A 12631-nucleotide genomic window follows, 5' to 3' on the forward strand; every position below is an offset into this window, starting at 1 on the left:
TTACTAGGGCTTTTCATCTCCAGGGTTAACTATTATGCAATGGCACCACGCTGTGGTGGCCAAGTCCACAGTATTCTTTGCCTACTGATGGAAGCTAGGATTGATCCTGTACCTAATGAAGTGAGATTTTTGAATGAGGATCTGGTTAGGGTTACATAAGATATAAAGGGATCCTTTTGGTTAGCATGAGCATGGTAGAGTGACTAATATGTTTCTACTTTGTTTCCAGGATTTTGCAGGGAGTCTAGGGGACAGGACAGTGAACATAAGTCTTACATATATGAACCTTATTTTCACTGTGCTGTATCTGTCATGTAGCATGAGAAATTATTTTATCAGTTTGGGAGTGTTACTTACTTATGTTGGTTTTTCTCACACACCATGTTGCCTGTTGCATTAACCTTTAAGAATTCAAATATGATGCATAGCACCTGAAGTGACCATGTATGCCATGTTTCAGGTGAAGAGAATTGTTTGTTCAGAATCTTATAATCAGCATTTAAAAATTTTACTCCCAGTTGAATTGTTTTGCAGCTAAATTGATTGCAATACTTATTTCTATGTGATACTGTATGCTTTTTTAGGAAAAGGCGAGTGTGTCTTAACTGTTGCAGTGAAGCTAAGACTCAACAGAATTCTCTGGTTGAAGCTGTGCGTGGAGGGCGGTTGCTGCTGGCAGAAAAACTGCCACCACCAAAGACAACTGTCAGCCTGACAGATTCAGACTCTGATCCATCTGATAGTAAGTATCTTGTGGCAAGTCATACTGTATATCTGAAAATTACCCAAAGTTTATCTTTTGTAATATTTGTTGAACATGCAAGAGGTTATATGTTATTATCTTAGGTTGTAGGTTCCCTTTTTCTTATCTGTTGCAAGTGTGAAATGCTGCTATACTGGGGCCATGTATAGATATGTACATAACAACAAAAAAAGGGGATGTGTGCAGCTGAGGCCATTGTTCCTGGCACTACCTCAGTAAAATGGTAAAGGGCAAAATAGTTTGGAAAAAAGTATATGAGTAATTTCATTTCTTTTCCAAGATCCCCTTTAATGGGGCTTCTGCAATTATCAGGAAGCTAGTCATGTCCATAGGGCATGACCACAGGCCAAGACTTGTGGTAATGCTGTACACATGTTTGTTAGAGGTTAGTTCAGTACAATTATGGAGTAAGTGTCTAATGTCTTCAGTTTAGAAATTGCATCTTAGGAGTGAAGAAGCTTGCTTTTATTAATATTGTTATATATCCCCAAGGACCCCTTCTCCAGGGTCTCTGCAGCCTTAGGGCTGCTGTACACTTAGTAGCAAGGGAACACTGGTCTCCTTTTAAGGCAGAGAAGTTCTTCAAAGATAGTGGTCTTTGATGATATAACCATGCCAAAGGTGTTCTTTCACTTGAAGCTCAACCACAAGCAGGTGGAGTCTAGTAATGCTTATACAGTACATATATAAATATATATTTATTTGTATATTTATGATTGACCTAAGAGCCCTTTCTTGAAAGGATCATGGAGTTAGTCCAGGAGTCCCTCAGCTCCAAGGCTGCATTACATCTAGTAGGAGGGAAATGCTGGACTCTTTTTGTAGACAGAGAGGATATTTGCATCAAAAAAGGAGGGAAGAAGGAGAACAGTGAGATCAAGTTGGAAATGGAAGGATGGTGTGAAAAAGATTTTGAGCAATTGGGGCCTGAATATGTGAGAAGGTGAAAGATGTAAATGGAATATAGTAACTTGGAACGATGTGGTAGTGGACTCCTTTTGTTAACAGAGAGGATATATGTATCAGAAAAGGAGGAAAGAAGGAGAATGGGGAGACCAAGTTGGAGATGGAAGGATGGAGTGAAAAAGATTTGGAGCAATCATGGCCTGAATATGCGGGAGGGTGTAAGGTGTGCATGGAATAAAGTAAAGTGGAAGCGAGTCACAGGGTGGGGTAGGGGCGAAGGTTGTGGGAGCGTTGAAGAATGTGTGGAAGGTGAGAATGTTATCTCAGAGAGCAACAATGGGTATACCACATCGTTTCAATTCACTCTATTCCTTGCACGCCTTTCACCCTCGTGTATGTTCAGGCCCCAATTGCTCAAAATCTTTTACACTCCATCCTTCCACCTCCAATTTGGTTTCCCGCTTCTCCTTCTCCCCTCCACCTCTGACACATATATCCTCTTTCTCAATCTTTTCTCACTCGCACTCTCCATGTGTACAAACCATTTCAGCACACCTTCTTCTGCTCTCTCAGCCACACTCTTTTTAGTACCACACATCTCTCTTACCCTTTCGTTACTTACTCGATCAGCCACCTCTCACCACATATTGTCCTCAAACATTTCATTTCCAACACATCCACCCTCCTCTGTACAACCCTATCTGTAGCCCATGCTTAGCAACCACATAACATTGTTAGAACCACTATACCCATTTTTGCTCTCCAAGATAACTTTTTGCCTTCCACACATTCTTCAATGCTCCTAGAACCTTTGCCCCCTACCCCACCCTGTGACTCACTTCCACTTCCATGGTTTCATCCACTGCTAAGTCCACTCCCAGATATCTAAAACAGTTTACTTCCTCCATTTTTCTCCATTCAAACTTACCTCCCAATTAACATGTCCCTCTACCCTACTGAACCTAATAACCTTGCTCTTTTTCACATTTACTCTCAATTTCCTCCTTTCACACTTTACCAAACTCAGTCACCAACTTCTGCAGTTTCTCAACCGAATCAGCCACCAGCACTGTATCATCAGTGAACAACAACTGACTCACTTCCCAAGCCCTCTCATCCACAACAGACTACATACTTGCCTCTCTCCAAACTCTTGCATTCACCTCCCTAACCATCCCATCCATGTACAAATTAAACGACCGTGGAGACATCACGCAGCCCTGCTGCAAACTGACTTTCACTTGGAACCAGTCACTTTCCTCACTTCCTCCTCTTACACATGCCTTACTTCTAGTGACTTACCTCCCACACCATATGCTCTTAAAACCTTCCACAAAGCATCTCTATCCACCATATCATATGCCTTCTCCAGATCCATAAATGCTACATACAAATCCATTTGTTTTTCAAGTATTTTTCACACACATTCTTCAAAGCAAACACCTGATCCACACATCCTCAACCACTTCTGAAACCACACTGCTCTTCCCCAGTCTGATGCTCTGTACTTGCCTTTACCCTTTCAATCAATACCTTCTGATATAGTTTCTCAGGAATACTCAACAAACTTATACCTCTGTAATTTGAACACTCGCCTTTTTCCCCTTTGCCTTTGTACAATGGCACTTTGCATGCATTTCACCAATCCTCAGGCATTTCGCCATGATCCATACATACCTTGAATATCCTCACTATCCAGTCAACAACACAGTCACCCCCTTTTTTAATAAATTCCACTGCAATACCATCCAAACCCACTGCTTTGCCGCCTTTCATCTTCTGCAAAACTTTCACTACCTCTTCCTTGTTTACCAAACCATTCTCCCTGAACCTCTCATTTTGCACACCACCCCGACCAAAACAAACCTTCAAAATACTCACTCCTCACTTCATCACTACTTGCCATTACTTCCCCATTAGCCCCCTTCATTGATGTTCCCACTTGTTCTTTTGTCTTACACACATTATTTACCGCCTTCCAAAATATCTCTTTATCCTCCCTGAAATGTAATGATATTGATAATGTATATATATGCACTTGTGTATATGTTATGTATATATATGCAGTTATGTATGTGTGTATGGGTGTTTATGTATACATATATATGTATATGAATGGATGGGCCATTATTCGTCTGTTTCCTGGTGCTACCTTGCTGACACAGGAAAGAGCGATTAAGTATAATATGTAAGTCAGCTGAGGACTTATTTTTGCTTAGCTACAAGCATTGTGATAGAACTGTGGCACTGGAATTTCTGTACTCAATTTTGCATATCTACAAGCACCCTGGAATTAGATGAACCATAAGGATACAGATGTCACTTCCAGACCCTACTCACAAACACAGCCAATAAGTTGACTTTGTTATGATTAATTGTTTTTGCTGTAGTATTATTATTATTTTGCTGTAGTATTACGTGTAGGAAGAGAGGAAAGTGATTGGTTCTCAGTGAATGTAGGTTTGTGGCAGGGGTGTGTGATGTCTCCATGGTTGTTTAATTTGTTTATGGATGGGGTTGTTAGGGAGGTGAATGCAAGAGTTTTGGAAAGGGGCAAGAATGAAGTCTGTTGTGGATGAGACAGCTTGGGAAGTGAGTCAGTTGTTGTTCGCTGATGATACAGCACTGGTGGCTGATTCATGTGAGAATCTGCAGAAGCTGGTGACTGAGTTTGGTAAAGTGTGTGAAAGAAGAAAGTTAAGAGTAAATGTGAATAAGAGCAAGGTTATTAGGTACAGTAGGGTTGAGGGTCAAGTCAGTTGGGAGGTAAGTTTGAATGGAGAAAAACTGGGGGAAGTAAAGTGTTTTAGATATCTGGGAGTGGATCTGGCAGCGGATGGAACCATGGAAGCAGAAGTGAATCATAGGGTGGGGGAGGGGGCGAAAATCCTGGGAGCCTTGAAGAATGTGTGGAAGTCAAGAACATTATCTCGGAAAGCAAAAATGGGTATGTTTGAAGGAATAGTTGTTCCAACAATGTTGTATGGTTGCGAGGCGTGGGCTATGGATAGAGTTGTGTGCAGGAGGGTGGATGTGCTGGAAATGAGATGTTTGAGGACAATGTGTGGTGTGAGGTGGTTTGATCGAGTAAGTAATGTAAGGGTAAGAGAGATGTGTGGAAATGAAAAGAGCGTGGTTGAGAGAGCAGAAGAGGGTGTTTTGAAATGGTTTGGGCACATGGAGAGAATGAGTGAGGAAAGATTGACCAAGAGGATATATGTGTCGGAGGTGGAGGGAACGAGGAGAAGTGGGAGACCAAATTGGAGGTGGAAAGATGGAGTGAAAAAGATTTTGAGTGATCGGGGCCTGAACATGCAGGAGGGTGAAAGGCGGGCAAGGAATAGAGTGAATTGGATCGATGTGGTATACCGGGGTTGACGTGCTGTCAGTGGATTGAATCAGGGCATGTGAAGCGTCTGGGGTAAACCATGGAAAGCTGTGTGGGGCCTGGATGTGGAAAGGGAGCTGTGGTTTCGGGCATTATTGCATGACAGCTAGAGACTGAGTGTGAACGAATGAGGCCTTTGTTGTCTTTTCCTAGCATTACCCCGCACACATGAGGGGGGAGGGGGATGGTATTCCATGTGTGGTGAGGAGGCGATGGGAAGGAATAAAGGCAGACAGTGTGAATTGTGTGCATGGGTATATATGTATGTGTCTGTGTGTGTATATATATATGTGTACATTGAGATGTATAGGTATGTATATTTGCGTGTGTGGACGTGTGTGTATATACATGTGTATGGAGGTGGGTTGGGCCATTTCTTTCGTCTGTTTCCTTGCGCTACCTCGCAAACTCAGGAGACCGGCAAAAAAAAAAAAAAAATTATGTCGAACTTTGAAAAAGTGAAAAAAAAAGAAAGCATGAAATTAAGAAAATATATCTAATGGGAATGTAATTGTGATTTCAGTTTGTAAAGTCGACTTACTTTTTCAAGTACAGTAAACCCTTGATTTAAAGGACAAATAGGGGGATGGGGGTATCTAATAATGCCGAAAGCCCATTAAATCAAATATAACCTATGGCCATTTTTAATACAATATACAGTTCACATGCTTTCTTTTAACTCCTCTATCACTTGATGCCATTTTGAATTGTGAATATTGCAAAGTTAATCAATAGATAAAATCAGTTTATATATCCAACCTGACTGCATGATAGCTTGAGGCAGACTGAGACTGAAACGAAGCAAGTACACCTCATGTTACCAAAAACAAGTGTGTTATGAAATGTGCAAGGTACATTATTTGAGATTTTTTAACTTTTCAAAAATTTTCTTCTTATTGATTGATGTATTATTTGCCAGGTCCTTCAAATCCAAAATCCATTATATCGGGGTATGTTGAATTGAGGGTTTACTGTATAGTTGACTTACATGTTCAAAACCCAAGTATAATCCTGAGTTTGGTTTGTGATACTAACTTGTCGTGGGGAATGAAGTTATTGATTTATGATTCAGCGAAACTTTTCCATATTGAAGTATACTCATCAGGCAAGATCACAATTTCTTTTTACATACTTATTCACTGTGTCCCACGTTTACGAGGTAGCACAGGGAAACAGGTGAAAGAATGGCCCAACCTTCCCACATACACACGTATATACATAAACGCCCACATTTCAACGTTTATTTATTTATTTATTTTACTTTGTCGCTGTCTCCCGCTTTAGCGAGGTAGCGCATGTAAACAGATGAAAGAATGGCCCAACCTACCCACATACACATGTATATACATACACATCCACACACGCAAATATACCTACCTATACATCTCAACGTATACATATATATACACACACACACACACATATACATATATACACTCGTACATAATTCATACTGTCTGCCTTTATTCATTCCCATCGCCATCTCGCCACACATGAAATAGCAACCCCCTCCCCCTGCATGTGCGCAAGGTAGCGCTAGGAAAAGACAACAAAAGGCCACATTTGCTCACACTCAGTCTCTAGCTGTCATGTGTAGTGCACCGAAACCACAGCTTCCTTTCCACCTCCAGGCCCCACAGAACTTTCCATGGTTTACCCCAGACGCTTCACATGCCCTGGTTCAATCCATTGACAGCACGTCGACCCTGGTATACCACATTGTTCCAATTCACTCTATTCCTTGCACGCCTTTCACCCTGCTGCATGTTCAGGCCCCGATCACTCAAAATATTTTTCACTCCATCTTTCCACCTCCAATTTGGTCTCCCACTTCTCCTCGTTCCCTCCATCTCTGACACATATATCCTCTTTGTCAATCTTTCCTCACTCATTCTCTCCATGTGGCCAAACCATTTCAATACACCCTCTTCTGCTCTTTCAACCACACTCTTTTTATTCCAACACATCTCTATTACCCTTTCATTACTTGAATATATTTTACAGTGATTTTACACAAGTAAAATCATTACTTCTCTTCCTGGGTACAGGGGAGAAAGACAACTCTAGAAGTTGAATAAATCATCGTGTCATCATTACTCAGCGAGTCATATTAGCAGAGGCTGAGTCAGCATCTTTCATCATTTCACTTATGATTTTAGTAATATAAGGATGGGCCAACATCATAAAACTATAATGTAGAAACTTCTTAAGAAGCTGTTGAGGTATGTGGAACATGTTGGACTTATCGTAACATAAAAAAGCAAGTGCACCAAAACACCATATAAGTGACAAGTGACACCACCACCTTGTGAGACAGGTAAGCATCATGCTTTGTTTAGCACTTACTGCCATGTTGCTAATATCCTACCATAGCAAGTTATTGATTTCTGCCTGGTTCAGGTTCATATCACATGTTTCTTGGTTGTTATATTATTCTTTAATGGTGTTTTTTTCATTTCATGAAATTGGAATGGTTCTTTAACTCTATTGTGCTATTCAAGATGGATATTGGTGTGTGGGAGGCTGATCTGGTGAGAGCACGATCGTAAAATGATTACTTATTCTTTGATTGGCTATGATTTTTTTTTATATCAAACATTGTTCTACTAGCTCATTTGAACAAGATAACATGGGAAATTTGAATGGCATATACTGTGTTATTGGGGTATGTTTTGTCTACTTTTAGCCAGTTTTGGTATATTTTGAGGATAAGTCATAACAGCAGCTTGAGATGCATTGTCATCTCCCAAATAGTTAGCTGAGAAAAGGCTTTAGTGAGTGATTCACTTTTCAGTTTGGTGGTGCAGGTGCTGCTCATTAACCCCTAATGATGAGCAGCAACTAAAGCACAAGCAGAAGCTAAAGCACCAGACCCTCATTCAAGTTCATCCAGTATAAAAAGCCTTCCGTTAAGTGAGATATTCGCTCGAGTTGCCTTCTGTTGCCCCGTGTTAAGAGTGAGGTTCTAAAGGCTTAAAAGCAAAAATGGAGTTCACCAGTTATGGAGACTTTTGCTTTGGCCACTCCTTTGAGGGAGTTCTTGAAGGAAACAGGTATCAGAGATATAGATAGAACAGAAAGGTATTCCTTTCCCTCTTGGCATGTTTACTTTTGATAAGAGGTACTTGCTGGGTGCTCGGGCACTGTGGTGACTCACACATGTGGGAACAAGTGTAGAATTATATCAGGAGCAAACAGTACGTCCTTACCTAGTGAATGCTAGCAGAGAACTGAAGTGGTGGACAGCATTGCATGGGCAACATCAGCACCACACAGCCAGCTGGGCACGTGTTATTTCACAATGGCTTTTGTTATAATAAAAGATTGGTGTAATTTAGGAGCATGTGCTACATCCAGAAAGTTCATCCAGTTTTGCTGTATCCTGACACATGTGTTTTGAAATAGGTTATTTTATTTTCTAATTGTTTTACTTTATTATTGGTTTTGAATTTCCAGGCAAAAATTTTTCGAGAAAGAAGAGCATAATTGGTTTTGGGGTTACTGTTTAGGCTGTAGAATGCATCCCTATCTTTTACAAGTAAAAAGGGATTAATTTGATTCAAAATAATTCGCATTTTTTCCTGGAATAATACTTGTGTGTAACAAGGGAAGGAGTAGCACTACTCCTGAAACAGGAGTGGTAGAAGTATGTGATAGAGTGTAAAAAGTAAACTCTAGATTGATATGGGTAAAACTGAAAGTGGATGGAGAGAGATGGGTGATTATTGGTGCATATGCACCTGGTCATGAGAAGAAAGATCATGAGAGGCAAGTGTTTTGGGAGCAGCTGAGTGAGTGTGTTAGTAGTTTTGATGCACGAGACCGGGTGTATAGCGATGGGAGATTTGAATGCAAAGGTGAGTAATGTGGCAGTTAAGGGAATAATTGGTGTACATGGTGTATTCAGTGTTGTAAATGGAAATGGTGAAGAGCTTGTAGATTTGTGCTCTGAAAAAGGACTGGTAATTGGGAATACCTGGTTTAAAAAGAGAGATATACATAAGTCAGTTGTTGTTCGCTGATGATACAGCGCTGGTGGCTGATTCATGTGAGAAACTGCAGAAGCTGGTGACTGAGTTTGGTAAAGTGTGTGAAAGAAGAAAGTTAAGAGTAAATGTGAATAAGAGCAAGGTTATTAGGTACAGTAGGGTTGAGGGTCAATTCAATTGGGAGGTGAGTTTGAATGGAGAAAAACTGGAGGAAGTGAAGTGTTTTAGATATCTGGGAGTGGATCTGGCAGCGGATGGAACCATGGAAGCGGAAGTGGATCATAGGGTGGGGGAGGGGGCGAAAATTCTGGGAGCCTTGAAGAATGTGTGGAAGTTGAGAACATTATCTCGGAAAGCAAAAATGGGTATGTTTGAAGGAATAGTGGTTCCAACAATGTTGTATGGTTGCGAGGCGTGGACTATGGATAGAGTTGTGCGCAGGAGGATGGATGTGCTGGAAATGAGATGTTTGAGGACAATATGTGGTGTGAGGTGGTTTGATCGAGTAAGTAACGTAAGGGTAAGAGAGATGTGTGGAAATAAAAAGAGCATGGTTGAGAGAGCAGAAGAGGGTGTTTTGAAATGGTTTGGTCACATGGAGAGAATGAGTGAGGAAAGATTGACCAAGAGGATATATGTGTCGGAGGTGGAGGGAACGAGGAGAAGAGGGAGACCAAATTGGAGGTGGAAAGATGGAGTGAAAAAGATTTTGTGTCATCGGGGCCTGAACATGCAGGAGGGTGAAAGGAGGGCAAAGAATAGAGTGAATTGGATCGATGTGGTATACTGGAGTTGATGTGCTGTCAGTGGATTGAATCAAGGCATGTGTATGGGGGTGGGTTGGGCCATTTCTTTCGTCTGTTTCCTTGCGCTACCTCGCAAACGCGGGAGACAGCGACAAAGCAAAAAAAAAAAAAAAAAAAAAATATGTAAGTAGGATAGATGGCCAGAGAGCGTTATTGGATTACGTGTTAATTGATAGGCGCGTGAAAGAGAGACCTTTGGATGTTGATGTGCTGAGAGGTGCAACTAGTGGGATGTCTGATCATTATCTAGTGGAGGCGAAGGTGAAGATTTGTAGAGGTTTTCAGAAGAGAAGAGAGAATATAGGGGTGAAGAGAGTGGTGAGAGTAAGTGAGCTTGGGAAGGAGACTTGTGTGAGGAGGTACCAGGAGAGACTAAGTACAGAATGGAAAAAGATGAGAACAAAGGACATAAGGGGAGTAGGGGAGGAATGGGATGTATTTAGGGAAGCAGTGATAGCTTGCGCAAAAGATGCTTGTGGCATGAGAAGCATGGGAGGTGGGCAGATTAGAAAGGGTAGTAAGTGGTGGGATGACAAAGTAAGATTATTAGTGAAAGAGAAGAGAGAGGCATTTGCATGATTTTTGCAGGGAAATAATGCAAATGAGTGGGAGATGTATAAAAGAAAGAGGGAGGAGGTCAAGAGAAAGGTGCAAGAGATGAAAAAGAGGGCAAATGAGAGTTGGGGTGAGAGAGTATCATTAAATTTTAAGGAGAATGAAAAGATGTTTTGGAAGGAGGTAAAAGTGTGTAAGACAGGGGAGCAAATGGGAACTTCAGTGAAGGGGGCTAATGGGGAGGTAATAACAAGTAGTGGTGATGTGAGGAGATGGAGTGAGTACTTGGAAGGTTTGTTGAATGTGTTTGATGATAGAGTGGCAGATATAGGGTGTTTTGGTTGAGGTGATGTGCAAAGTGAGAGGGTTAGGGAGAATGATTTGGCAAACAGAGAAGAGGTAGTAAAAGCTTTGCGGAAGATGAAAGCTGGCAAGGCATTAGGTTTGGATGGTATTGCAGTGGAATTTATTAAAAAAGGGGGTGACTGTGTTGTTGAAAGGTTGGTAAGGTTATTTAATGTATGTACGACTCATGGTGAGGTGCCTGAGGATTGGCAGAATGCTTGCATAGTGCCATTGTACAAAGGCAAAGGGGATAAAAGTGAGTGCTGAAATTACAGAGGTATAAGTTTGTTGAGTATTCCTGGTAAATTATATGGGAGGGTATTGATTGAGAGGGTGAAGGCATGTACAGAGCATCAGATTGGGGAAGAGCAGTGTGGTTTCAGAAGTGGTAGAGGATGTGTGGATCAGGTGTTTGCTTTGAAGAATGTATGTGAGAAATACTTAGAAAAGCAAATTGATTTGTATGTAGCATTTATGGATCTGGAGAAGGCATATGATGAAGTTGATAGAGATGCTCTGTGGAAGGTATTAAGAATATAAGGTTTGTGAGGCAAGTTATTAGAAGCAGTGAAAAGTTTTTATTGAGGATGTAAGGCATGTGTACGAGTAGGAAGAGAGGAAAGTGATTGGTTCTCAGTGAATGTTGGTTTGTGGCAGGGGTGTGTGATGTCTCCATGGTTGTTTAATTTGTTTATGGATGGGGTTGTTAGGGAGGTGAATGCAAGAGTTTTGGAGAGAGGGGCAAGTATGCAGTCTGTTGTGGATGAGGGAGCTTGAGAAGTGAGTCAGTTGTTGTTCGCTGATGATACAGCGCTGGTGGCTGATTCATGTGAGAAACTGCAGAAGCTGGTGACTGAGTTTGGTAAAGTGTGTGAAAGAAGAAAGCTGAGAGTGAATGTGAATAAGAGCAAGGTTATTAGGTACAGTAGGGTTGAGGGACAAGTCAATTGAGAGGTAAGTTTGTATGGAGAAAAACTGGAGGAAGTGAAGTGTTTTAGATATCTGAGAGTGGATTTGGCAGTGGATGGAATCATGGAATTGGAAGTGAGTCATAAGATGGTTGAGAGAGCAGAAGAGGGTGTTTTGAAATGGTGTGGTCACATGGAGAGAATGAGTGAGGAAAGATTGACGAAGAGGATATATGTGTCAGAGGTGGAGGGAACGAGAAGTAGGAGACCAAATTGGAGGTGGAAAGATGGAGTGAAAAAGATTTTGAGTGATTGGGGACTGAACATGCAGGAGGGTGAAAGGCGTGCAAGGAATAGAGTGAATTGGAACGATGTGGTATACCAGGGTTGATGTGCTGTCAATGGATTGAACCAGGGCATGTGAAGCGTCTGGGGTAAACCATGGAAATTTCTGTGGGGCCTGGATGTGGAAAGGGAGCTGTGGTTTCGGTGCATTTTGTATGACAGCTAGAGACTGAGTGTGAACAAATGTGGCCTTTGTTGTCTTTTCCTAGCGCTACCTCGCGCACATAAGGGGAGAGGGGGTTGTCATTTAATGTGTGGTGGGGCGGCGACAGGAATGAATAAGAGCAGACAGCATGAATTATGTACAGGTGTATATATGTATATGTCTGTGTGTGTATATACATGTATACGTTGAGATGTATAGGTATGTATATGTGCGTGTGTGGACGTGTATGTATATACATGTTTATGTGGAATGGGTTGGGCCATTCTTTCGTCTATTTCCTTGTGCTACCTCGCTAACGCGGGAGACGGCGCCAAAGTATAATAGATAGAATAAAACAAGGACTACCATCATATGTACTTGTATATAATCCCAGGATCCCCTTTATGGGGCTGCTGCTACTTCAAGGCTACACTCCACTCAGGAGCAGGGAAATGATAGCTTTCTTTTGAGTGAGAAGGTC

General features: G+C 41.5%; 1 protein-coding gene across 1 annotated transcript in view; it reads left to right on the plus strand.

Moving 5' to 3' along the window:
- The window catches only part of egg (SET domain bifurcated histone lysine methyltransferase eggless), a 245646-nt gene that overhangs the window by 44205 nt on the left and 188810 nt on the right, over positions 1 to 12631 (plus strand). The window contains exon 4 of the mRNA XM_071675984.1: positions 585 to 742. Within this exon, the coding sequence (XP_071532085.1) occupies positions 585 to 742 (158 nt within the window). The remainder of the gene's footprint in view (positions 1 to 584; positions 743 to 12631) is intronic.

This window comes from Panulirus ornatus, chromosome 2, assembly GCF_036320965.1.
Source record: "Panulirus ornatus isolate Po-2019 chromosome 2, ASM3632096v1, whole genome shotgun sequence".
NCBI lineage: Eukaryota > Metazoa > Arthropoda > Malacostraca > Decapoda > Palinuridae > Panulirus > Panulirus ornatus.